At 39.0% G+C, this 27237-nt stretch overlaps 3 protein-coding genes across 6 annotated transcripts; 1 reads left to right on the top strand and 2 right to left on the bottom strand.

Moving 5' to 3' along the window:
• The first annotated feature begins 5 nt into the window (after positions 1-5).
• Positions 6-4259, top strand: LOC127369366 (uncharacterized). The gene is made up of 2 exons (XM_051410639.1): positions 6-383; positions 1496-4259. The coding sequence occupies exons 1-2, from the start codon at positions 95-97 to the stop codon at positions 2407-2409; spliced, it is 1203 nt and encodes a 400-aa protein (XP_051266599.1). The 5' UTR covers positions 6-94; the 3' UTR covers positions 2410-4259.
• nectin4b (nectin cell adhesion molecule 4b) lies at positions 4215-23177 on the bottom strand. Of its 2 annotated transcripts, none has more exons than XM_051410595.1 (11): positions 22649-23177; positions 18920-19117; positions 17087-17254; positions 13380-13658; positions 10258-10375; positions 8493-8644; positions 7992-8157; positions 7731-7806; positions 7342-7401; positions 6094-6294; positions 4215-5535 (listed from the first exon to the last, which is right to left on the bottom strand). In XM_051410595.1, the coding sequence occupies exons 1-11, from the start codon at positions 22713-22715 to the stop codon at positions 5311-5313; spliced, it is 1710 nt and encodes a 569-aa protein (XP_051266555.1). In that variant the 5' UTR covers positions 22716-23177; the 3' UTR covers positions 4215-5310. The 2 variants fall into 2 exon arrangements, with proteins under 2 accessions (XP_051266555.1, XP_051266546.1); XM_051410586.1 differs by having other exon boundaries at positions 4215-5571; positions 22649-23176.
• A 1938-nt stretch (positions 23178-25115) lies between these two features.
• fcer1gl (Fc receptor, IgE, high affinity I, gamma polypeptide like) lies at positions 25116-27055 on the bottom strand. 3 transcript variants are annotated; one of them, XM_051410662.1, is made up of 5 exons: positions 26812-27009; positions 26536-26627; positions 26166-26201; positions 25681-25710; positions 25116-25419 (listed from the first exon to the last, which is right to left on the bottom strand). In XM_051410662.1, the coding sequence occupies exons 1-5, from the start codon at positions 26864-26866 to the stop codon at positions 25354-25356; spliced, it is 279 nt and encodes a 92-aa protein (XP_051266622.1). In that variant the 5' UTR covers positions 26867-27009; the 3' UTR covers positions 25116-25353. The 3 variants fall into 3 exon arrangements, with proteins under 3 accessions (XP_051266622.1, XP_051266613.1, XP_051266632.1); XM_051410653.1 differs by having other exon boundaries at positions 25262-25419; positions 25599-25710; positions 26812-27055; XM_051410672.1 differs by having other exon boundaries at positions 25262-25419; positions 25599-25710; positions 26872-27032.
• Between the last annotated feature and the right edge of the window lie 182 nt (positions 27056-27237).

Raw genomic sequence — 27237 nt, 5'->3', positions numbered from 1 at the left:
CAGTAACAGCTAGCGGGGTGTGTGACGTTGAGGGGGGAGGGGGGGGATAGAGAGAGAGACGGAGAGAGAGAGAGAGAGAGAGGAGGGTGGCAACATGGCCAACTGTGTGGCTTTCCAGAGCAAGTTAACCTCGATCATGGAGATGCTGGCGAAAGCCGCCGTGGTGGAGATCAGTAAACTCTGGGAGGACGGCTTCGCGCTCGTTCAGGTCGAGCTCCGCCGGAGGGAGAACGAGATCGAGGCCCTGAACAGGAAGTTGATGTTGATGGAAAACGAGCGGTTAACGGTCATGTCTCAGTCCTCCTCCTCATCCTCCTCTTCCTCCTCATCTTCTTCCTCCAAGAGGGAGCAGCAGGGCAAGGTCCCGCCGCCCACCGGCGAGGGTAAGAATAAACACACGGCCGTACAATGGACAGGCTGATACTGATTGAAGCAGAGTATAAAGGAGGTTTTATTTCGGGTTAATATGCTTTAATGGCGGGTCTGTTATTGCCAAAGCGTTAATAATGTGAAAACAAGAGAGAGAGCAGGAGAAATACAGTTGATACGTGCAATTAATTAAGATTACAGTTCATAAAATGTACTGTTTATTATATACAATACAATAAATTGATGAATAAACATCTATAAATTTGCTAGTAAACAGTAAGTGTGTGATAATAAGTAATAATAACTAAAGATATTCCAGTCAGGACCAAAGAAAACTTTATTTCCAAATGCAGAATGTCTATATATATATATATATATATATATATATATTTGCCCTTCTACGTGCATATATGGAAAAACATGCAGGCTGAATGATATTTTCCAATAGGATGCTGTGGAGGGAATCAGCTGATGTGTGTTTACGATCATATGCAATCAGCTGATGTGGCTGAGCTTGGCTTTTCCTGCCTGCCTGAGCTCCATTATAATATCTGTCCCTCAGTTTGTGACATCCAGCCACATATTTATCCCTCTCCTAATAGAATAGTCCAGTTAAATATCCTTTAACGTGTTAAATACTTACGTTCACAACCCGTCTGTACTGCAGGTTTTTTTGTGTTTGGCTTGTGTGTCAGGCAGCAGCACTCGCCCGCTCTTTAGTACCTGTTTAACTTGTTCTGTGTTGTCTGGAAAGCTTTGAAACCTCACTTTCAAAATGGTGATTGTGTTCACCTTCAGCAAATACATACGAGGGGTGCAGGAATATATAGGAAAACATCAAACTATACAGTGGATAGCAGTGTTGTAAATGTTTCTTTACTCAGATTTTATGCACATGGTGGTGTTTTCTTTATACAGTGACAGTTTTCTTAAAATGTATTTATTTATTCTCTTACAGTATCTTAATATATCACAATATATTTAATTATAACCCCTGTATACTACCGACTGGTTCTTCTTTGTGTACCGTCCTTTATAAATCACCAGTAGTAAAACTTATACATTATTATACAAGGAAACTGTTGAATGAAAGTTAAATAAAAATGCACCTGCTCTGTCATTTCAGGGCCGATAATAGATTCAGTCCAGACGTTGTCTTCTGATCAGAGCGTCAGAGAGAAGGCGGACACCTCGGCCAATCACCGAACCCCGCCGCCTCCGCAGACGGAGGAGAAACCGTGCGAGCAGCTCAAATCGGACCACTGTGAAAGCGACGGCAGAGATGACGACGAGGAGGACCTAATAGTCAAGCTAGAGGACGAGGACGACGTCCAGATTGTGGAGCAGATAGTGGACTCTGATCAGAGCGTCAACGACGGAGCAGGTCACCACGAGATGGAGCTGAGCCTCCAACCCGCTGAGCTCATGGAAGAACAAGAGAGCCAGCAGTGGTCGTCGGTGTCGGTGGGAGACAGCGACACCGCCGACGAAACGGACTGCTTCTTCGAACCAAAGCAGCTGTCGCAAAATCTGGACTCGGAGATCCTGCTCATTCAGAACGCTTTGGACATTTTTGATAATTCAGCGGAGACGGCGTACTCGGACAGGTTCACGAGGGACAATGGACAAGGTGCGTCGAGTAAATCGAGAGCTCCCGTGCCTTTTAGCCAAGCTCAACCAAGTCAGCCTATAGAAGCAATAAATCACCCGGAGAGAGGAGTGTCCCTCAGGTTCCTCTCGGAGAAGCAACCGCAAACTAAAAACACGTCGGCCTTCAACGCGGACGGCAGATTCTTCCTCCTGAACGACCCCGAGCTGCACAAAACCATAGCGAGCCGTCGCATCAAGGAGAAGTGGTTCATCTGCCCGTTCTGCGGCAAGAGCTTCGATCGCGTCAGCCACCTGGAGATCCACCAGCGCATTCACACGGGGGAGAAACCGTACACGTGCGATACGTGCGGCAAGTGTTTTTCTCAGAGGAGTAACCTTCGCACTCACCAGCGGACTCACAAAGAGGCTCTATCCCAAAATGCAGTTTGATTCTGTAGAGTTTGAAGAAAAGCTAGGAGTGTCTCTGTGGTGTATGTCTAGACGATTTAACAAATTCTCTTTGTATTTTGATATTACTGAAAAGTAATGTAGCCGACTGATTTACTGTGCACTTCTGTTTTCTTGGATATTATAACTTTGACATAGCTTTGATTGTAAGAACTAATTTTGGTACAATGTACTGTTTGTAAAAACCTGGCGGTTAAGAGATTTATAGACTTCTAAATGTTATACATATTTGGTTGATTGATGATAGTCGTTGTGAATCAGAAAGGTTTGGACAACAACGATCTGTTTGTATTTTTATTATTATAGACCTATCTAATATCTCTTAGCGTTACCTTTTGTCCCATCCACTGTTCATTATCAGGTTCACGGTGAACATCGAGCTAGTGGAGCAGCCCAGATCTGCATCTAAATAAGCTTAAAAAATTATTTCCAAACAGATTTTCCTTGACCTGATGGACAGACAGCCACAGCACTTAGAGGATGAGACTGAACTCACACTAAGTTTAGTCACAGCGGTTATTACTCGATGACCTGCGTTGCCTTTGTAAGCCGAAACAGGGAATTTGAGGCACAATTAATTAATGATAATTGGCAATATCAGTCATATTTTTTAAGGCTTTTAAGCAAAGAAAGCTCCTTATCTTAACATTGTAAGAATTAAAACCTTGGGTCATTTCATTATAGCTTCCATTTATATGTTTACAGCTCAGTAACGTCAGATAGGAACCTTCATAGTACAAACATTCATATCATAGCAGTAACTTACTCTAGAGCTTTCCCAAGAGATCTCCAGGCGAGCTGTTGCATGATGGGAGATGTAGGACATCTTATAGGTAGTCCCTGGTGTCCTCCAGTCAGCCACGCCTGGCTCTCTTCAAAGGTTACTAAACCTGCCGACTGGCTCTTCTAATTCCCACCGATTAACCGTATGTATCTCGTTTGTTTGATACTGACATGGATAAAATAATTCCAGCATATAACCCGCTTCTAAAGCTTGTTGTGGTTTGGTTTTTGTGAACAAACATTTAACATATTAATTAATAAGCTTCAGAGGTGCTAGTAGGCAGGTTTTTTTACTTTTGGACAGTCCCAGGGTAGCTGTTTCCCCTTCTTCCAGTCTTAAGATAAGATATACCTTTATTAATCCCCCTTAGGAGAAATTCAGTTAAATTCTAAGCAGCTGCTGACTGACATACACGAGAGGGGTCTCGATCCTCTCATCTAACTCTCAACAATAAAGTAAATAAGCGTATTTCACAAAATGTTGAGTTTATCCGTCAGAAGGACCAGTGTGTAGGAGTTAGTCGGATCTAGCGGTGAAAAGTTGCAGATCACAAACTAACTGAACACTGCTCGCGTCTGTATTTCACAACCTGGAAATGTGAAACGGGTTGTGAAGTGCGTAGGAGAAACTACGGTGCCAGTTTGTCCACACTGGGCTACTGTAGAAACAAACTCCAAAAGGCCTTTTTCTGCCAGTAGATCCTCTTAAATGTTACAGACTGGACCTTTAAAAATACAGACTGAGATCAACTCATCGCCCTGTAACAGAGTGAGCCCAGCCAACCTGTGAAAATGCACTTTTTTTCCCCCTACCTGTCTCAACAGTCGTTACCGAGCTAACAAGGACGTAAACGTCACATGAGGATGAACCAGAAAATCACTACAGTCTAATACGAATGCTACATTACTGCAGCGGCTGTGATTTAACGATGCCCTTTAAATAAAACCTCCTGTGTGAGCAGAGACGAGCGTAATTGTCCCAGGTTATAATAAAGAACGATGACTTTGTTTTTATGCTGTACTTTTATGAATAAACTTTTTAACATTTACATGTCCACTTTTTCAGTTTTGTAGAAAAAAACACCGAATGGATATAAAACAATTTACACAAAAAAACAAAACAAACATATACACAGTTGCTTTACAGTTCATCTCCACGCACGTTTCTTCCAGTCTTGTCACGTTGATTTAGATAAAACCGGGTTATGGAAACCAGTTTGTTGCGTTTATCCATCCAGTTTGAAGACTTTGTCCATGTCTGTGTTCAGGTTCTCAGGGTAACAGCCTTTTTTGACCTTTTTGTAACTGCTGTTAATTACATGATCACAAACATAAAGTAGCTCCTTACATATATATATATATATAAAATACATATACAAATACACATACTAACATCTTATCCACAGGTTTATCCAGGGTGAAAATATCAGAGTTTTGAGTGCAGTTTACTCTTCACTCGGTCAAGCATCGGAGCTTAGATGTTGTCCTCGTCCACATTTTCCTTCCCTGCATGTTTGTGATGTAAACAAAGAACTGTAAATTGGCATCATTTATTGGGAATCTCCCAATTTAAATCTTTGAATATAAAATAGTTTGCCCAGCTGTTAGGCGCAAACTTTTAGCACTGCAGGTAGTAAACATTGTGTAACAGGAACCTTTGTTACACGCACTTTGAAGGAAATCGTGGTTTGTGAAAGGCAAAAAAGTTGATTTATTAAAATAATTAGGATAAAAAAAAATTGAACCGCAACGTCACCGGTTTGTGTCTGTCTGGGGACCTTTACTGCATGACATTCACCATCTCTCTCCCCCACCTCATTTCCTGTCATCTCTCCATCATCAGCTACCCAATTATGGCATTAAAAAAAAACCCAAAGACTTTCCAATTATTATAGTGTTTGGATAAAAGCTCAAAATCTTACAAGCCAGAAGCAAAAAAAAAAAAAAAAGAATCAAAGTTTGGATCATTCTTGGGGCTAATTACCCGCTGCAGTCAGTGTGTACAAAACAAACATCCCATTATATAAATGAAGTCATTTTCAATGCAGGAATGCATTAAAGGCTTTCTTTCTTCTCATGTTGTGGACGGGAGTCTGTGGGCTAGATGATCTGTCCTCTGGGGTGCAGCAGAATGGCGTTGGAGTGTGGCCTGGGCCTGAGGACGCCATTACTGAAGTAGAAGTGATTGGTGAGCGCCTCCGAAATCTGGTAGGAGCTATTGACTTCGTCGTCCTCGTGTCCGTCCGCTACCGACTGTGGGGAGTCTCCCTCCATGTGGTAGCCCAGGTCCTGGTCTCTGGGCCCGACACACTCATCTGGCTGGACCTTCACAGGAATCAGGGAAGAGGGCAGTCCTGAGTCCTGGTAGACGGATATTAAAATCACATTACTACTTTTCTGATAAAAAAAAGATCCAATAGAGTGCTAAATGGAGATAAAAGTAATGATTTTACACCTCTAATCACTTACACAGACTTAAAAAAAAAAGAAATTATCTGCTATAGCAGTAGCATTAACAACCATTGTTTAGCAACAGGTTGGTCAATAACACACCACTAGATCTACTTAAAAAAAACATCAAAGGAAACTTTTCTACATTTGGCAGTGTTGAACGCAACCCTGTAGAGTGAAGATTTGGCCTTATTAAAAGATGGTATCTCCTATTTGTACACAAACATGATCACTTGGAAGAAACAGATCTGTCCACACACACTTTTTATTAATAATGAAACAATTATGGCTGATAGAATAAGCCTTCGTCTGTTGTGTCTCCGAGACAATGTCTGACAGTGACAATGACAATAAATAAAACACGATACCATTTGACAGGTACAAGCGAAACTAAATGCATTTCAACCTAATCTCTCTGATGCTGACACATACCAGTGACATGTTGCTGCTCTTCAGGTAAGACTCCACCCTCCTCCTGCGCTCCTCCTTCTCTACCTCCATCTCCGCTCCTCTCAGGCTGTCCCTGCCGTCGTGCCAGACTACGGGGCGTCCCAGTTCGTCCACCTCCACCCCACCCGAAGGCCCCCACTTCCCGCCCAGAGTGGACTGGCTGCCTTTGTAGATGGGTCGTTCCTGCAGGAGCGGGAGGAGACCAAAAACAGTCACAACACTGATGACAACGGTTTGTTTTCTTCTACATAATAACTATGTAAATTAATCAACTGTAATCCTTTTTTTTTTCTTGTATTAATTTGCATTATAATGGAGGAAAGAAAGCTGCTAGAGACAGCTGGTGACTGATGACACTCTTTGCATTTTCATTTAAAATGGGATTGTTCAGCATTTACTCGAAATCTTTAAAAGTCCCTAACCTTAAATTCTGGCTTTTAATTTACTGTTGCAAATGAAATCACGACAACTAAATCACTTAAGTTGTGTTCATTGAGTAAAATCCTCCCAAACCACATTGGAGTGGTTTCTCTGGTCAGCCATTTTTCAGATGATTCAATTAATTTAATATTATATAAAATGCCAGAAAATAATTAAAATTGCCTATCACAGTTTACCAGACCTTATGGTGATATTCAGATTTTTTTTCATTTAATTTTTAATCCTATAAATGTAAGAAAATACCATATCTTCAGATTCCAGAAGCTAGAGTCAGCAATTTTTGTCAATTAATTTCCTGTTAATCAAATAATCTGCTGGTTCCCAAACTTTTTATGCCATTAAACCGTTTGGGAGCCTAAAAAACATCAAGCTTGTGCACCTCCCCCTCCCCATGATACATAAATCTATTACATATATAATCAACTGGTAACAATTTCAGGGAAACTATTAACAAAAAGAGCCAAGGTTAATTGATTTTAAATGACATTGTCAAGTACAGGGACTGCATATTTTCCAAATTAAAAAGATTTAACTTAAATTCTTTTCAGTTATTTTCTTTTTTAAAAAAAGACACTGAGTGAATTCAAGTCTTCATATTTTGGATTAAATGATGTAACTGCTCAGTGAGCATCATCTGTTTTTCTTTTCACCCCTATCAAAAGTCTGTCCTAAATCTAAATTACCTGAATCGTCACTCAGCCTTACAGTACTCATTACTGTACAAACTAATTATAACCAACTCAAAATCAAACTGTTCTTCCACTCCACTGCCCCCAGAGAGGAACTCACCAGAGACATTTGGCTGTTTTTCATTCGGCTGTCTACTCTGAGCAGCGCGTAATCTTCAGCCTGGAAAAAAATATATAAAATAGAGAGAAAGTAAAAGAATGTTTGTGAACATGAACCCAAAAGATAAATAAAATGATTCACCCAGAATGGAATATTAATGACGTGAACACTGCATGCTATTTGTTTGAAGCTGCAGCATCCTGTAATCATCGGCCTCCGCAGCAGACACGGCTGCTGACCTGCCAGCGGCTCCACCCCGGGTGTGTCGACCTGGTTTCTGTCAACCCTGCAGGTTATTGTTCTCAGAAGCTGTGTGTGTGTGTGTGTGTGTGTGTGTGTGTGTGTGTGTGTGTGTGTGTGTGTGTGTGTGTGTGTGTGTGTGTTTGTACCGGCACTCTGGGGTCTGTGCTGACAGAGTTCAGTCTCCTGAAGGAGGCTTGTCTGGAGAGGCTGTTAATTTCGTCCCTGGGAATAAAGACAGCACATTTGGAGGATTAACTGAAGAATAGTGTCTGAAATTTTAATTTAAGAAAATAGTTCACAGTCTGTAAACAGTTTAAATAGCAGTTTACAACATTCATATTTGAGCCGTCATCACAGTTGGGGCAATAAATAAAAGTATTTTTTCAAGAAAATGTGGGTCGACTTACGTTTTTTCACTGAGCTCCATCGCAAGCTTTTTGTTTTTGTGCCGATGGTAGCGGTTGACTAGCAGGACGACAATGACCAGCACCATGATCAAAGCTCCAGCTGAAGCCCCAATAATGATCAACAACTTGTTGTCAATGGGGGTACTGTCCATACGTGGAGAAGGCCCTGGAAGAAAGATAAGGAAGCCATCTCATGAATCTCCCCTCACACAAACACATTTACTCAGCAACAAAGCTACACTTTTTATATTTCATCCAAACAAGCAATTCTGATCTTGATTGAGTTCAACAGCATCTGTTTTATGCCTTCGGTCCACCACAAGGGGGAAGCAAATTTGCATAATTACTCCAAATCAAAAGGAGAATTTACTCTGTCCCATGATGAGTGTCTGTCCTTTCACTTCCTCCTTCTACAACACCAACAAACCATACAGTAGCAGCTTCTTATTTTAATCCTGTGTGAGTTTAACCACTAACAAAGATGAAATGCCTTGCTCTTACCTATTACTGTCAACATATACTCTGTTTTATCCACTCCCACGTTGTTCTTGACCACACACCCGTAGACCCCACTGTCATTGCTGCGTAGGGCCCGCTGGAAAACAAGTTTTCCTCCAATCACAGACGTCCCATCAGGCAAAGCTCCTCCTCTCCTGTGAATAATGAGAGGAAAATGTCACCATTAATTGACAATGATACATTGCAGAGGTAAATCCATGGATAAACCATACAGAAACCTATGACTCACTGCATGAAACAATAGCTGTGACTCATTTTCAACAAAATGAACAAAGTACAAATGCTGCATTCCAGTTCAAACTATTTATATTGAAGTGTCAGCAGGAAACACACAAATATCTAATGACATCTCATCTAAAACAATAGCAAGAAATGCAAGAACTGGTTTGCATTACGGAAGCTGTGCAAACACTTCACAGGATCGGGTTCACCACAGAGTGTAACCACCAATTTGCATGCACCTGAACCAAAACCTGCTGGGCTTTCAACTGGCGCCCATTGATCTTAATAGACCCAATAAATACTAGGTTGGAGGGATTTAAGCAAGTCCAGCTACTGCATCCCTCACTGTGCAGCTGAAGCCATCACAGGCCACATAATGGAGAGCCGGTTTCTGATCAGGTCCACAGAGAGGGGTCATGTTGCCCCCAGTTTCACTGTGCTGCAGCAGCTATTTAAACTGCTCCCCCCACCCCGAGCTCCGATTTCTTTTCTCAAAACCCCACCTAGCTTCCCTACCAGCCCTTTATAATAGATTCACAGGTGGAGATTGTGATCTGACACAGAGTAGATGGTTGAACATGATACAGATAAGGTGAGTAAACCACCTTTAGCAGCCAAAAAGATTCTAGTCAATGCAATGAGATGCAGGTAGGCAAACCTGTGGACAGAGTCAGTGCCCCCTGTTTTCAGTCTTTATGCTAAACTAAGCTAAAAGGCTGCTGGTTGTAGCTTCATATATTTGCCGGACAAGCATGAGAGTGGTATTGATCTTCTCATCTAACTCCTGGCACAAAAAGTAAATCAGTGCATTTTACCAAAATGTTTAAGTATCTCTTCAAACTAAAAGGTCAAACAAGCCTCTCTGGATTCAAACAACGCTTTTCCACACTGGCATGAGTTTGTACTGATGAACGCGCCAAAGGGTCTGTAGGGTTGAAAAGGTTTAATCCAGAATAATCTTAATATTTCAAGATTGTCTCATGACTGAAGTATTCTTCGCTCAGCACACAACATTCGATCATTGTGTGTTCAGTCGTAGCTGTAATGGCTGGTACAGTGTCTCTAATTAAAGTACAGACCCTGTGTTTTACCAGGCATTAGAGTGATATTTAAAGCATGGCTCTATGATTAAGTGCTTAGCATGTGTCTCCTGCTCTTCCTTGTGTCGCTTACTCCCTCCCTCGTGTGAAAATATCTCCCTCACTCTTCTTCTAACTTAAGAATTGCGCAACACGACACCATAGCTTTCATTCGGCGATGAATTGAGGCAGGAGAGAAAGCCGCCCTCCTTTAGATTGAAGCACACTTCTTTGTTGTTCACGGCTGTGTAATCTGTGTATATGCGTGTTGGCAGCGGCTTATGTATGTTTGGAGACACATTCCAGTGCCATGTAAAGAGCAGTTTAGCAGTGCAGATAGCATTACAGTAGGGGTGAATTAACATGTAATTGTCAGATTCTTGCTGGCAGACAGACAGAGTTAAACTGAAGATATTTATGAGCAGCAGACAGGCTGATGACGGTACCATGTCCAGGTGATGTTCTGAGGTTTGGGGTATCCTCCGCTGCTGCAGACCAGCTCAGCTTTCTCCGAACCCTCGAACAAGTCTTCTGTAGTAGTGGAGATGGTGGGATCTGGGGGGTCTGACACAGAAACATAGACATAAGCATGCAGTGACACAAAATATTCCCCCATATACTGCATTAAAGAGCAAAGATTAAAGACTTGTCAGCAGAGATTTGTTCAAACACACCATAGAAGACTGAATGTGTCTTTATTTATCTAAGTTCCCTCCTAGTCATTAACAATGTTATTCTCATACTCATAAAGTCTACAAAGGTGGAACATCATTGTTTTACAAGTCACAAATAAGTCTCAAGAATTAGCTATGAAGTTCAGAGTCAAGTCAAAGAACTAAACTTGGTCATCATGCATCACATTTAAAACCACTTAAACAGTAACAGTCAGCATATTACATTTACAGAAATAATGAGTGCTTTTTATAAATATGTATTTATTTACTTCCAAATAAACTCTGAACATTTAAAGGCTGGTCAGAGGTGTTCTGGTATAGTAACTAATGCCAGTCACTTTATTATAATTATATGTAATTGCTGAATGTTTTGCATGTTGCTGACGACAGAAGAGTCTTTACGTCTGATAGTGATGTTATCTGATGTCATCAGATTCAAGACTTGAATCTGACCTAAGTCAACTCGTCCGGACATCATTAATCTGTCTATTACACTGGACAAAGAGCAGTTGTGGTGCACTGAAAGAACTGAAGTTTAGGTGCCTTTTCCATCCCCTGCATGAACACTGATAGCGGAGGACGTAGCATTACTCATGCACTTTGCCAACAAGGGATCCAACCTGCCAATATTGTCTAATGTTTAATCTACTGTCACCCATTTATTTTCACAGCAGGAAGGTTACGCTATACAAATATCTCTTGCAGGGCAACTAGAGGGTAAAAAAAAAAATGCAATTGGTTAAATCAGTCATTAGTGGGAGGAGCTAAAAGAATTGTCCCATAGCACTGTGGAGAAGGATGAACTGAGGTCGATAAATTATGTGATCATATAAAGTATTATTACACCGTCCATACACAATGCATGTACATATAAAACAGGTAATACATTTTTTTAAAGCATAAGTCTGACATTTCACTTGTGTCATTTCCAGATAGAACAAAACAATAAAGTATGTGGATTCATTTATACTAACTGCAAACGTATACGATGTAGATGAGTATCTAGTATATTTTGTGTACAATTAGCATTTAGTATGATTTGGAACAGAGTAATAATGACCATTCAAGTTCAAACAAGCTCTGGGTTAGCTCATCTTAGTACGCCTGGAAACTACGAGCCTAATTAAGTCATGGAAGCCACAGTAATGACCAATAACATCACTGTCATTTATATTCTTCTATGTTTTGACAGGAATGGGCCTTTTTCACTGCAGACATGTTGACACTGCAGAAAAAACACAGCTATAGGTAATTAACTCATTTACTCTAATCTCATTTGGGCTGTTCCCGTTCCAGGACTCTGGTATGACTTCCTCACTGACACACCTAAATAAACCAAAATCATCATTAATGTTATTAGTTACACATGTTCTTGCTAAGAAATAGCTATTGTTCCTGCTATGAGAGTCAAAAGCACAGAGTTACAACATACCACAGAAATTCTCAGACGATTTTGAGTATGTAGAGTTTGCATTGAAAAGCTGATCAAAAAAGTTAATTCCTATATCAGTGTGTACTATTAAACACTGAATATTAGACTGCCCAGGAAACAGAGGCTACAAAAACCATTAAAACAAACTGTGGATGGAGGCGAGACTGCTCGGGGAAGTTTTAATCTTTAGAAAAACTTTTCACTTTCTCTTTTGTCTCCTGCAAAGCACCTTGCAACTTTTTCTTTGTGAAAATTTCTACATAAATGACATTTATGATTATAGTTTTACATAGAAAAGAAACATCACCAACACATCAAAATATTCGAATACGTCAAAATTCAACAAACCTATTCAAACCTATTTATTTTAAGTATGAAATAAAAATCCATTAAATTATTTAAATGTATTTGTTTGAATAAAGTAATTGGAAATGAAGATAATTACAACAAACTGTCAGTTTTTACCCTTTATAGTTAAACCAATTCTCTTTTTGAACTGTGTTTTATGTATTCTACTTGTTAAAAATACAATAAAATCAGTATTAGTATTAAAAATGATGAGCTAATCCACTTGTGTGACGCACATTCCCGACAATTAACTATTGTCAATGCATTAAAATGGAATTAATACTTCCCCAGGCCTGCTCAAAGATAATTTCTCTTTACCTAAAGTGGCTGTAACTGGATCCATTCACACCTGCATTTATAATGACTTTATATTCTCTTAGCTTAAAAATAATATTGTTAAGTTTAATAAATTCCAAAGTCATATTTTGATTGATGCACTTTGATTGATGTCCATCTGCGGTTGCACTGCTTATTTCCTACTATTACAAAATTTCTTGTATACTAATTACAAAAACAGTTGGGGTTCCCACGTGTCCTGGAAAACCTGTATATCTAGAGACTTGTTGTCCTGGAAAATTTTAACTGTATTTTAGCCTGTCACTCAGATTGCCTATGTAAACCTAGGTTAGAGGTAAATTGTACAAACTGTAGTCAAATCACCTGAGACGCTGCAGAAACATCGGCTGTGGTGAGAATAATGAAAAGTGTGCTAACATAAACACACTGACCAACCTACCTGTAATGAACCTGACACACTTCCCTGCAATGCATCATTAAACAACGAAGATTAAAACAGTAAGAAAATAGGCCCACAAGTAAATTATATGACTGTTTTTGAGCAAGTGCTGTTCTGTATTGTCAAGAAAACTCCAGCAAAGATTCATTATGACATTAGAAACTGTTTACAACTTGTATGTAACGTGGCATTAGAACACATGTCTGCTGTGTCTACTTAAACCTCCTTTGTTGGTCACGTTACCAGAAAACCAGCTGCACTCAAACTAAGGGTGGGTTATTTCAGAACTTTAGAAAACCTCTACCTTCAAGAAACTATAAAATAATAATTAAAACCACAACCTGCTGGTCTCTTACATCAGCTATCAGCTCTACTCACATTGCACCTCCAGGCGGTTCGAGATCCTGCGTGGCTTCTCCAGGCCGGGATGCCACACCAAGCAGTCCAGCTTTTTCCCGTTCATGCTGCGCAGGGGGTGCAGGGAGTAGAAGCTGGACACGGACCCACCCTCTTTGCTGCGGTTCTGGGACTGACCTGGCAGGTCGGTATCCCAGGAGAGGCGAGGAGGCGGGTGGCCCACGGCTCGACAGGAGGCGGCCACACGAAACGACTGGCCCTCCACCAGCAGCACAGGCTCCAGGGAGGAGATGGGTAAAACTAATAGAAGAGGAGGAAGAAGTGAGTGAGTATAGGATTTCAAATACTTCAAGGGATTAAAGACGAAGAAGACGTCCCCCTTCACTCAAAAATTCATTTTATTTATAGTTACTTCAATTAGATGTTTGCCCTTCCCTGTGCAGATGGATGTTATGTGCGGAGTTTGACATGTGAAGATTGTTTTCAGTTTCTCTGTGCTCGCCTTAAATCTTAAGTTTAACACGAGAACTAGTTTGGAAGCCAATTGCAGTCCAATATGAAACCTGCAGTGCACATACACTGAGAATGCCCACATATTATTAGTCCAAGCATTTTTATATGCCATAAAACTTTAGGGTTCTGGCTTGAGCTTTCACCTCAGGATCAAAATGTCTTCCATAAGAAAGTAGTCTACAAGATGAATGTATACTGATTTCCATACAACACAGAACCTGGGAAGAATTAGTGACAACTTTTTAAATAGGTTTTCAAAAAGGTTTAATTTCCCCTCTTCTAATATGTCTCATCTGTCTCTTTTTTAATCTTTATTGTGTATTTTATTTTCTTTGAATTATGTTCTCTTTATGTGCCTGATTTTGTTTAATCTTGAAATGTCTCCCGCAAATCACCTCGCAACTTTTTCTTGGTGAAAATATCTACATAAATTACATTTATCACCAACAAATCAAAATATCCGAATATGTCAAAATTCAACAAACCTAGTCATTCATTCATATTTTAAGAATTAAATAAACATCATTAAATAATTTTAATGTATTTGTTTGATTAAAGTAATTAAAAAATGAAGGTAATAACAAACGGTCAGTTTTTACCTTTTACAGTTTAACCAGTTCTCTTATAGAACTGTGTTTAATGTAAAAAATACAATAAAATCAGTATTAGTATTAAAAATGATGAGCTAATCGACTTGTGTGACGCACATTCCCGACAATTAACTATTGTCAATGCATTAAGATTTAATGAATACTTCCGCAGGCCTGCTCAAAGATAATTTCTCTTTACCTAAAGTGGCTGTAACTGGATCCATTCAAACCTGGATTTCACTTAATGCTTTTTTTATGTTTGTGTAGTGACGTCATTGTAAGTCAGGGACAAGTTTGAGCAACGAGCTCTTCGAGACCCTGCTGCTGAGAGAGTCAGATAAGAATATTGTCACAAAAAGACCCTTAAATACATCCTGGAACACAGAGAAGGCCATAATCAAGAGAACAAGGTACCACCAGGACTGAGCCGTCCATGACAGATTGTGGAGAGCAACAGTGAAACGCACATGAACCATGTACAGAATTCTGGAGGTGAAATATCATCAACTGCATCATAATGGTGCAAGAAGACAGACTTGCAAAACCATCAGGGCAAATGTCACCGGTGATATTTTCACATAAATACTTTCTGTTTAGTTACTAACTGGTTTAACACCATTGTGATTCACACCCAAGTGCCAGCAGCCTTCACTCTCGTAAACACTGACGTTGCCCGCTGGTGTTTGGATTATTAACGCACGAAAACAAAACTGGTAGTTAGCATTAGCAGAAATAGCCATTATGGATTAACATACAAAGAAAAAGCTTTATAAACAGAAACTCCAGAAAACATGACATCACAGGGCCGCCCACAGTGTTTGATTGGCAGGTGATATCTGGGAAGAGATGTCCTACACACACAAAAAAACAAAACAAAAACCAAAGACACAATCCAAATAGGGTGTCCCAGTAGCTCAACGGGTAGAGCTCCATGAATCAAAGCTGAGTGCTTATTGCAGCGGCCCAGGCTCAAACACAACCTGTGGCCCTTTATCGCATGTAGCCCCTCTTCTGCTGTACTATCCAATAAAGGCAAAAAGGCCAAAAACAACACTTTAAAAAACCAAAAACCAATGAAGGAACATTTTCACCTTTAATAAGAGATGACAGTGACTCCACATGGCCAAATAAAACCACCCAAATAAACCCAAACGCATTAAAAATACTGCAGAAATCACTGAACTGGGCAAAAAGTGAGTTTAGATAACAGTTCTCCTTTTCATTTTGGGAAGTTTAAACTCTTCTGTACAGATAAATGGGAAGAAATATAGATTTTTTTAAATCCATAAATATATATATATACATATATATATATATATGTAGCTGATGGATATCCTCCCCACAAGCAAATTCAATATTTGATGGTTGAATGTTTCGAACTGAGGAAATCCTGAGCGGGAGGAGGCTGTCAGTTGATAATGTTTGTATCTCTGTTGGTTTGTCTGATCTGTGGCGTGTTAGGACAAGATTGTGACTGAGCCGCTGATGACTAGCAGGAAAATGTCATGATAAAGCATCACTGCAGGCGTTCACTTAAGGGTAGATCTGATACAACAATAGCATTCCCACGGCTGCTATTGTGGTTCCACTGAAACCAGGGAAATCTTCTCAGTGCATGAGGAAGGAGGAGATCCAAAATATTCAGGTGTGAGATTCACATCTCTAGATCTCTGAATTTAAGAGTTCTTTCGAAAGTAAACCTGCTTGTTTTGAGAATTTTTAAGTTTAATGAACTGTTTTATTGATAAGTAGTTTAATAATCCAAGTTATGTATTTCAAGATTATAGAAAAAACAATAACAACAACAAAAGTGTGTGCCAGAGTGCAAATCAAACCAAATCTGTGCAACAGAGCAATGTGCAATAAAAGACCGTTAGCAAGTAGCACTTCACTTCTTACAGTTTATTTTAAAGCCACAGTTGTCAATATATCAAATGTCTTTTTAATGTTTTAAGATGTGAAGCAAGTGTCTTGCATTGTGCCAGACCCTTATCATGGACTGTAGCACTGTGCTGAGTTTACTCTACTCTACTCTATTTACCTAATATTGTAATATATTTAATTACACTCTGGCAGTCTTCCTCTGTTGTTGTATTTATTTTTCCATGGTAAATTCATTCCTGAATCGTGGAGTCGAGGGATGGACGGTGTAAAGCGCTTCAAGGCAGATTTGAGATTTGGGTTGATATAAATAAAACCTACTTGACTTGGAAACTTATCATGAACTGAATCAAACCATGTTGTTCGAACCTGTTAATCTTTTATTATATTATACATCCTCTGCATCTTTCTTGGTCACAAATAGCACAGCTGAGCTACTACATCTAACTCTGCATCACAGAAATGTGCCTTCAAACAAGCATTTTTTTGTGTTTCCCACTTGCTATGAAGCTGTTACGAGGAATAAACCCAAAAAATAATTTTTGATTTTTACCCTCTAAAACTTTAGATATGCTGCGTTTGTGGCCACGCTGGCAAACCTGCTGAATTTCCCCTGGTTGGCAGTACTTTATCTTCTATGAAGATGATGGTGGCTTAAACATCATTACAGTAGCTCTGGTAGGATTAGGAAGGTGTGGGAGAAGAAAGAAAGAGCGAAAGGAGGAGGAAGAGGATGACTCTTACTCCAGACGATGAGTTTGATGTGGATCTCAAAGTTGCCGTTGGGGAAGGTGGAGATGTGGCAGGTGTAGCTGCCTTCGTCCGGCTCCTCCGTGCTGGGGATGAGCAGAGCCGAGTTCTCCATGGGTTGCCCGCTCTCGAACTTCACCCGGCCCGTGTAACGCCCAATCTCTGATGTAGAAAACAAAGACTTCAGCTCAGGCCAGATGATAAGTCCATCATCTTTATTTACAAAACTCAAATAGACCAAATAAATTACACTTCACATATATGAAAACAGTGTGTTCCCAGTGAGAAATGCTTAGTCAAACGCATTCATTCCAAGAAGGGAAACAGACATAAACCTGCATTTATCCATTGATGTCACAACCCCACCCTACAGACTAATAATCCAGGTGCAGCTACACAGTCTCCTGGTGTGATCTTATTTAAAAATCACACAGTAAACAAGACTTTTATCAGAGAGAATAATAATGTGAAAAGAAAAAACATTCAATCTAGTTGTGACAAACTGAATGACATTTGGTTTTGATGGTCGTCCGTTATCAGTCATTGAATGTCTCAATCTCAATCATACTACTCGGATGAGAAGAGGGGCCAAAATATTTGAATAATTGAAATATAGCCTGTAGGTATCTGGCAGCACTGCTGTTGTGACAATCGTTCAATATCTGCTACCAAATGAGTTGCAGTATATAAATGCCTGGATAAATGGTGAATCTTACTAAATGCATGTCTTTTAGATGAGTTTTGAATAGTAAATAAGAAATAAATAACGATTTTGTTGCATTGTACAATTCAAAATAACTGTAGTATTAATTTTAGGATGGTGAAGACTCTGGTCTGCAATTGGCATTAAGCCGTATATACAGTCTGACCGCAGTAGCCAGTCAACTGACAGCGCTAATTACAGTTTATGTTGCTGCTGAGAAAGATAAAGTTTAGGTGGCCACACCATTGAGAAATCCTAAAAAACAGAAACAGATAACAATATAAACACAATACTCCAGTTCATATTGTTCCTTCTAGTTTAATTCACCCAGTACAAACCAAAACCTTACATCTCTCTTTAAACCATTCACAGCATCCTTAATGTGCTTGTTTTGTATTTGTCAATTACTTTGACATCAGCCAAAACTTTTAATATGATTTGGATGATAAGATGGTAAATATAGTTACACTTCAACAGTCTTACTTTAATACTGATGCCTCTATATGACCTACATAAGCACACAGACTGTTTCTGTGAAGTTATTCTTAATGTCTGCCACTGTTTTTTTCCACAGGGGCCACCAGAAGCATAAAAAAAATGAAAGTTCCTTGTTCCTGCTTTAATGTAAATGAGGGGCTTTTGAATACAGTTGCACATTTTAAAGTTTGTTTCTTGAATATTTTTTATTTCAGTCATTTTCTTCTTTTGTTGAACTCACATCCATTTAAGATCCATTTATCTGCAACAGAACATAAAAATAAAAAAGGAAGGACAGAAATGTGGTATTTGAAGTCATCTAAGCCCTATTTATTTCAAATAAGATACTATTCTATTTTTACTTTTCAATTATATTTAAAGGAGCACTTGTGTTTGAAGAAGATATGAGCTAAGTAACAATATTTCAGTGGTAGAACAGTGTATTATTAAATCATCACATGTTGATCTAAATGTCTAAATGGTTCAGTATCTTAAACAAAAGCCTGATAAGGACAGATCCTGTAAGTGTACAACTCAGTGACGTTCAGGCACCCGTGTCCAAACATTACAGTAACTGAAACCGCAGAAACTTCCCTGTCTATGACTCTCCTCACAAGAACTCGCTCAGCTGTTGCTGCAGGCCCTACCTGTGCCGTGTACAAAGTGGGAAGTGATGATCTGTTCCTTGCTGCCATCTGGGAGCTCCTTGTGCCAGGTGACCTGCACCACCTTCTGCCCCTCCTCCACCTGGTAGCGACAAGGGAGCCTGGTCTCACTCTCTGCCATGGAGCGCAGGGAGGTGAACGGCTGAGGGGGCTCCACAAAGACACCCTGCACACTCACCGCTGAGAGGAGAGGGGAAGTGAGACAATTTCATCAAATAAAGCATTGAGGATATGGGACAATAGGACATTTTCATTTCACAATAACTGTATCACTGACTTATCTTAATAATCATCAATATATGCTTAAGATTTGCTACGTTTTTCTGTTTGCAAATTGAATATGTTTGGGTTTTGGGACCATTTTTTCTGATATAAATAATAAATAAATAATTGTTAAGTGCTGCCATATCTTTTTATTCCTACAGTGATACATTCTGAGGTAGTTTCCTTACAGACTGCAGTTTCAGACATCATGAAAATCCTAAACCAGAAAAAATATCCATCCATTTTCTGTGCATCTAGTCTTGTTAAGGAAGACAAGAGGGCTTGACTTTATCCCATAATGCACTGGGCGATAGGTTTGCATATAGACAGACAAACACATTCACCTAAAGGCAGTTGCCGATTCACCTAACCTGCTTGTCTGTTGACATGCAACCTCCACAAAGAAGGGGGACGTTCAAGATCTTTATGCTTTGAGTGCTCATTTGAACAATGGCTTTTATGTGGGTTAATTCTTTCTTGAAAAGCAGAAATGTTTTGTTTGTGAACAGAGATGTTTATAAAGAGCTACTGATATAGAGTTGTTGTGGTTTAAGTGTTGCTTTAGTCCTTTCTTCCAAATGTATTTATTGTTTTGTGACACATTACATTCTTTACTTCAAGATTTCTTGATAGTAAATGATTCTGTTGTCTTTGTTTTAATGTTTCAGAAGTCTACCTATGAAAAGTTTGTGTATAATTAGTTTATTTTTAAGATTATAGAAACCATTTCTATAACAATAACCAGGCTTGGACTAGTTATTGTCTGATCATCTGAACTTTTCTTATAAATAAAAATATTTTGTATTTCCCATCGAGTATTTTACAAGATAAAACCTTTTCTATTTCTTTTTTCCTATTCTTCCTTTTCATTGTATGGACCTTGACATACAGTAAGCCGTTTGTCTCATTTTAAGAATGTTTTTATCAGTTATGGATGTGGTATTTAAGCTGTGACTCTCCTTTCGATTGGTAGTTGCAGCCTGTTGCTTTAGTACAAAGTTGTTGTTTCATATTGTGAATTTGACGCAGAACAGAAATTCAACATTTTCTTTTACATATACCGGAAGTCAACTCTGTACAGAAGCACTGAATGGTACACATGTTTTTGTGTGAAAGTGGAAGAGTTCAATACACTGCAGCAAGCTCTCAAGCTGTTGAAAAAACTCTGTCAATGCCGACTGATGACTAAGACTGATTGGACTTTTATCACACCTGGTTAAAAGTCTTCATCTAAACGTGGGACAGACACACACACACACACACACACACACACACACACACACACACACACACACACACACACACGAGTGAAAAAGGGTGTGAGAGAGCAATGCATCAACATCTCAAACAGGAAAAACCAAACATTTGCCCTTTGATTTCTGGGGGTGAACACACTTTTTTTCCTTTTTTATCTGTGGTTACTGATTCATGAGCTCAATCAATGATTACACTGCAGCCGATATGTGATACGGACTCCCACAGGAGATAATCCCACGCAGTTTGGTGCAAGGACACATCGACAAAACGGTGACAGAGAAAAGAAGGGGAAACAGATCTCCTCACTCACAGAAAGTTTAAATTTGTCCAACAAAGAACTACAGTGTGGGTGACCTAATTGTGGAGTGGAAAGAGACAAGAGTTGTAAAAAAGGAAAGACAGGGAAGAGACAGAAGCAGACAAAGAGTATGACTTTAGAAAGAGGCAAAGAGAAATGCAGACAGAGGAGAGAGTGTCATTAAAGAGATTAACACCAAGCTGAAGGAAAGAGTTAAACACTGCACACACGCTTTAGACAAACACGGGTTCACTTTAACGTCACAAGGCTGCTATACAAGCTTTTCCTGTTCACTCAGGACGGGAGAAACATTATCACACTTGTGGTTGTCAGTTTAGGAAAAAAAAGTCTAGTATGTGCATTTGCTCTGTTAATTGGAGCAGCATAGAGCTCCAGTTTTGTCTGAGTTTAGAGTCTACTAAAGAAGGAAACAAAAGCAACAGAGTTAGTCATAAAAAAAACAGGAAGACGCAGGTTGGGCAATAAGTTCTGATTCATGTTTACTAAAAGTAAGAATGTGACTGAGCGACATTCTGTCACGCTGCTTGTTTCAACACACCTACAGGTGAAAGAAAGATATGGGGCCAAAAGTATGTGGACACCCACAAATTAAACCCATATGTGATTGTTGAATATCTAAATATTAATCTGCTGATACAACACCCTGCACTCTTGTATAAAGACGCTCCAGGAGATTTCTAAATGTGGCTTTAGGATGTGGCTCTCATTTACTCGCTCAAAAGGTACAGCCAAATTCTTCCACACTAACTGGGAAAACAATTTTCTGATGGACCTGGTTGAGTTGATACAAGTTGCGAGAACAAGAAATGTCCTTCCCCAAACTGTTGCCACAAAGTTGGAGGCACACCACTGACTAAAATATCAACATAGGCTGGAGAATTTAGATTTCCCTACACTGGAACAAAGAGGCCTCGATCTAACCAGTGGAGACGGGTGTCCACGTACTTTTGGCCAAAGAGTGTATACATCATTAATGAACCCTAATCTTCATTGTTTGGTTATTTATCTGCAGAAAAATACACCAACACACATTAAAGATTAGATGGAAATACACTGCACCACCAAGATCAGGGGTGTCCACATAGTTTTGGCCATATAGAGAGGAAGGAATGGAACAAGGAGGCCCAAATCAAACCATGGAAAAACAGCCCCAGACTTATCTAACAGTAGACATTGATGCCTGGCCAAAGAGTGTATACAGCATTAATGAAACATCATCTTTAATGTTCCATCATCTGTCTTCAGAAACAGAAAATAATACACCACCACATGTCATAAATGACACGGAAACGCACAAGATCATGGGTGTCCACTCACTTTTGGCCACATAATGTAACTACAGACAACATGATTAAAGGCACATGCAGGTAATAGATTTATAGTTATCCTACAGGAGACATTTCCATATGGGAATAATACAGAAATATTAAACAGATCTTGTATATTTTTGTCCATAAAAAGGCACAAAGAGTCACTACAGCCTCACTGCAGGTGCTTGTGTGAACATTATAGTCTTGTTATAGCCAATATAAAGGAAATGTAAGTTACTATTTCTTTCCATATTTCCCCTTTTCGTTTTCCTGTAAAGCAGTTTGAAACTTCTGCAGTGAAAGTAGTTTGCTTGCTATTAGCTATTAGATATTAAAGGAATATTACTCAGTATATAAATTGGAAAATGTTCCTGTTAACTCAATAGTTAATATCAGACATACTGCAACTCAATTTTGGGGGATATTAGAGTCACTTTTCATTAAAGTGGGCTACAAGAAGCAACCTGTACTTTACAGTTGTATCCCATAATGACAGCAGAGACAGTGAATGATGTGTAAATCAGTGAATTGTCATGTAAATGAATGTAACAGAAAACTCACCAACTAGTAAAAGCAACGCCAGACATTTTGCCCTTTGCCCGGTCAGCTCCATCTTTAGTCCCAACATAAAGAAGCAGGTCTGAATCAACTTCCTTCTCTGAGGTTAAAGGTGATTTTAAGCTTTCATTATTAATATCTGCTGTAAGGTCAGACAGGAAGCAAAGTGCAGGTGTTTGGAAGAGTCCACAAACACCTGTGTGCAGGTGCGACAGGTGTTTCCTCTTTAAAAAAAAATCTCACATACGAGGCTTTAAAATATAAAAATCCTCCACTGTTGTCCACTAATACGAGCTGAATGTTGTTCAGTGCAAGTTGTAAACAGCTTTAACTTCATTTCGAGCGCAATAATGAAAATAAAAAGTCGCCCTGCAGCAGCTGGAAGAAGAACTGAGCAGAGAAATAAAAGTAAACAGATAAACGGAAACACTGGATATTAGATTTGAGTTGACTCAGGAAAGAAAAATAAAGCGTCCATTGAACCAAACACAAGTCCCCGTTTGTCACGCACAGGCTGAAAGTAACACAGGTTAGAGCCTCTACACCTGCCTGAGTCGGCCCCGCCTACTTTGTTAACTGGACACGCCCATTTAATGCGGCGTTCACGTAGCGTTGAGAAAGTCGGATATAGGAGTTTACAGTTTAGCCCCTGAAGCAGTTCAATGAACAAAGAAGATAAATCCTGTTACCTAACGACATGATCTCAGTTAACAATAAATATATAGTCTGTGTGACACAAATATTTATTTTCCTGTCATTTTAGGTATATTAAAATCTTTTTTTTTTATTGTTTACCATATTTCATACCAAATAATCTTGGTATTAATGTTCCTTCTACCATGAAAATGTCACCAAAGTGTTGTAGGCTGGTTACTGGTAGGAGATGCTCAAATGTATGGGACCTCTGACTTTTAGCATGGTAAACGTTTGAGTAGCAAAAAAGTCACAGAGGACAATCTGAAGGCCTATCTGTAGCTTTAAGAGTTGTTTTTGTTGTCACTTTATAGTAGTAACAAATTGTTTTTTTTTGTACCAAAGTAGCTTTTGGTAATAAGATAGCTAAACAAATATAAAACACCCGTCTCTACACACAACACATGGTAGTGCCAATTTTTACAGACATATTGAATTTCCCAGGACGAATTGAACGCAGCATAATTTCGTGTGAAATTCCAAATTATTCAGTTTTTCCAAAACAACATGATTGTTTACGTTTGACAGGCAGATGCTGTTATTGTTTCAACTGTTTGCTTAAGCTTTCGATACAGCCCTGAATCCCTCATTCATATGAATAAACAGTTCACAAGGTATTTTCTCCCCCCACAATATATATATTATCATACAGTATCAGCCTATTGGGTTGAGTTTTACACAGTTTAATTAAAAGTGCATAAAGAGCCAATACAACAGCTGCAGTAAATGTTTGTGGAACTGTATTGAATTAATGATTAATAATGATAATATGATCGGTTCCAGAGAAAACATGTATGTTAACCTTAATAAACATTCAAACATCCAAATGCAGCCATGACACCAAATCTTTTTCAACCTTGTTTTGCCTCAAGAGTGAAGGTGTTGCAACAGGAATCTGGATGAGTGAATGAGTTCCTTGTGTCATTGTGAAGAGCCTCAGGGAAAACAGACAGTGTGCACAGGCTGTTATGGATCTGTTTTGAATACATTTCCAGTTATGTTTCTATGTAAATAAGTAAGTGAGAGAGTCTGAGTGAGGATCTGCTGTCACACAGGGTGAAATAAAACAGGTTTTTACAGTGAAAATGTGCCTGGATGCTCAAAATGAAGATGTCCTTATTTCTGGTTAATTGTAATGTTTATTTAAAAGAATGAAGGTGTTACATTTATTCATAAAATGTAACATTGCAATGTTCTGCCGTAAAAATAAAGCACATTTTGCATAAATTGCAGTAATAAAATGTTTTCAGAAATAGACATGAAACTTATAAAAAATAAACTGGTGAGTGTTTTAAACACTGTAACGAGCCAGATACTTCAAAATTTAATTAAATTAACTGAAATCTGCTTGAGATTTGTTATATTCTATCTAAAGGTTATCCATTACTTTCCCAAATCCAAGTTTTATTTACTAAAGCTTAACCCCTTAACACCTGTAGAACCACCACATGATTTGAGATAATCAAATCAATTTTATTTAAGCATAGATTAGATTAATCATTAGTTCACAGAGAAATAATGGGCTTAGTAATGAGCATTTTTCATAATGTTCTGCTACTTTGTACACCAAAAGATTAATCTAAACAATAATAAGAATATTATTAGATTAGATAGTAAAAATAATCATTAGTTACACTTAACATGTGTTTTCATATAAAGTGAAATCCTTCATTTACAAAAAAAAAAAAGGGAACACATGAACTGAAACAAGAGACAAATTTAAACTTCTGTTTTCATGGTAACTTGTGTAAAAGCAGCTGTGAAACACAGACAGACATGCAGCCAAAACACACGGACATAGCCTTTATTAGTAAATTCTTAAATTAATTTAATTTGAACATTTCATGCATGCATGACACAAAGATTAGAAACAAAAGTATTTTACAAAAATAAAAAAAGGAGAAGAAAAGGCATATATAACTATAAATCAGCTCACTAAATATACAGTATAAAGCTTTAAGAGACCCGACGCTGTTTCTGTTCTCAGCATCTTCTCTGCACCGAATGTTCCTTTATCAGACGATAGGCTTTTTGTCCATTCTGATGGTCTCGTAGGTGTCAGTACTGTGGGAAGTCAGACCCTGAGACACACAGATAGAAGAAAAAATAGTGAGAAGAACACCTGATATGATGTGTTAAAATACATTTCCATAAATAAATGCAGTGAGCATTTCCTGCTCTTTGGTGTGACATGTTTTTTGGTTTATTTTCTGCCAGCCAGGTGACAGAATTAAATCAAAAAAAATAAAGGTGCTTTTACCGTCCGCTTTGCGGTAAGCTGTCACTTTTCCATCATGTGCCTTTTTAAAAGTCTTTTTAAGCATTAGAATGAGAAGTCTCACCGCATAGATGCCTCCCTCTGCGGGCTGCTTCTGTGGGATGGAAACAGTTCAAAGGAATTATCAAGTGGGCTTTAGTAACAGTAAGTCATTTCTTCATGAATACGCCAGAGGCCTTATCTGATAGATCTGGTTCCTCCTTCCAGTCTGTGTCTTTAAAGTGGTGTTTATGAGTGTGAATTACTTAAATTATTCTAAGCTTTCAGCATGAACACGATGTCATTTTACAACATGTAGCAGGAAGTGGGATCTGACTCTTGTTTAGTGTGAAGAAATGCTGGTGGAAACTGTGACTCTGTACAGTGTATAAATAATGTAGGTTTGGTGGTCAGCTCAAGCTTACAGGAAATGATAGACTGATGTTGGCTTTAAAACAGAAATACCGCCTTAGAGGGCACAACCAATGCAAAAACATAACAAAACCCTTCTCAAAGCACATTTCAAGTAGTTTTTGTCACAACAACACGAATATACAACTTTAATTTTACCTCATACTGATTGTCAGGCGTCTTGGCTGGACTCATCTGTTTAAAAATCAATTCAATCAATCAGAAATCAGGAAGCTCACATGATTATACGATTCACATATTTACTACAAGGCGTGAAAATAGGCTCAAATCTGTGAGATTAAACTAGCAAACAATAAAAAAAAAAATTGTCAACTACGTCACTACAATGAACACGAAGGCACAACATGTCGACGACAGTTTCATGACTTTCCTCTCAAAGTATGAGAAGTTTATTGTAAATAATCATATCTTTGTCAGCATTATAACTCTGACTATCGTTAGAACAAGCATTAGGATCAGTTCTGCTCTTTCAGCATGGTGGTGTGTGTGTTGTTCCTGTTTGTCTTACCCTCAGTCTGCAGTACAGGACGGTGAGAATAATGCCGTAAAGGATGAGAATCCCATCCAGGACGTAACATATGTTCATGTCTTCAATGGCCTCTGGACACAGAAAACACACCATCTTCATCAGTCACCATCATCATCACCACCACTTCCACCACAAACCTTAAGATGTCTTGATACCGTTAAATCCACCCAGTGTCTACGACACTTTCAGTGCTAGAAATATCTTAAAAAAACCTTTCTGCGAGAGCTCAAAGAAGTGACATTTACTAATCCTCACCGCTGCAGGTAGGATTGATCAGCAGAATGACAGCGAAGAGCGGCGTTCGCAACATCTTACCAAGCGAGCTCCAGATAAGATGAAAGGTCTGTTGTGTTGCTCCTTTGACGGCTGTCAGCAAGATCTCTTAAAAAGCCCCCTCTGAAGTGAGCTGTGAGAGCAGCGGCAATCAGGAAGTCCGGGGCCCTCTGTCCGTTTTTTTTTTTTTGAAGCTGTGAAACCACAAGCCTACCACACAACCATCCTCCCTTCACAGAAGTTCCTCTAAAGCTCTTCAGAAAACAAGTCTGCTCCTCTTTTCATGAAAATTTCTCAGGTCCAGCGTTTCAACACGACCGATGACAACAAAAACTTTTAAGAACAGAAAGCAGAATCAGTATAATATATGTCACATAACCACAAATATGTCGGTGAAATCATTTATCA

This window comes from Dicentrarchus labrax, unplaced genomic scaffold (genome assembly GCF_905237075.1).
Source record: "Dicentrarchus labrax unplaced genomic scaffold, dlabrax2021, whole genome shotgun sequence".
NCBI lineage: Eukaryota > Metazoa > Chordata > Actinopteri > Moronidae > Dicentrarchus > Dicentrarchus labrax.
Note: the sequence above shows the minus strand (reverse complement) of the source record. Positions and strands in the feature narration are given on the sequence as shown.

Bases quoted from the DNA above. Each gene is read 5' to 3' on its own strand.
- LOC127369366 (XM_051410639.1), top strand. From the start codon at position 95: ATGGCCAACTGTGTGGCTTTCCAGAGCAAGTTAACCTCGATCATGGAG. The intron at 384-1,495 runs GTAAGAATAAAC...CTGTCATTTCAG, and splicing joins CCCGCCGCCCACCGGCGAGG to GGCCGATAATAGATTCAGTC.
- nectin4b (XM_051410586.1), bottom strand. From the start codon at position 22,715: ATGTTGGGACTAAAGATGGAGCTGACCGGGCAAAGGGCAAAATGTCTG. The intron at 10,376-13,379 runs GTGAGTAGAGCT...TTTCTGTGTCAG, and splicing joins GAACCGCCTGGAGGTGCAAT to ACCCCCCAGATCCCACCATC. The intron at 7,807-7,991 runs GTAAGTCGACCC...CTTTATTCCCAG, and splicing joins ATGGAGCTCAGTGAAAAAAC to GGACGAAATTAACAGCCTCT.
- fcer1gl (XM_051410653.1), bottom strand. From the start codon at position 26,866: ATGTTGCGAACGCCGCTCTTCGCTGTCATTCTGCTGATCAATCCTACC. The intron at 26,202-26,535 runs GTAAGACAAACA...ATTTTTAAACAG, and splicing joins TCCTGTACTGCAGACTGAGG to ATGAGTCCAGCCAAGACGCC. The intron at 25,420-25,598 runs GTAAAAGCACCT...TGTGTGTCTCAG, and splicing joins AGCTTACCGCAAAGCGGACG to GGTCTGACTTCCCACAGTAC.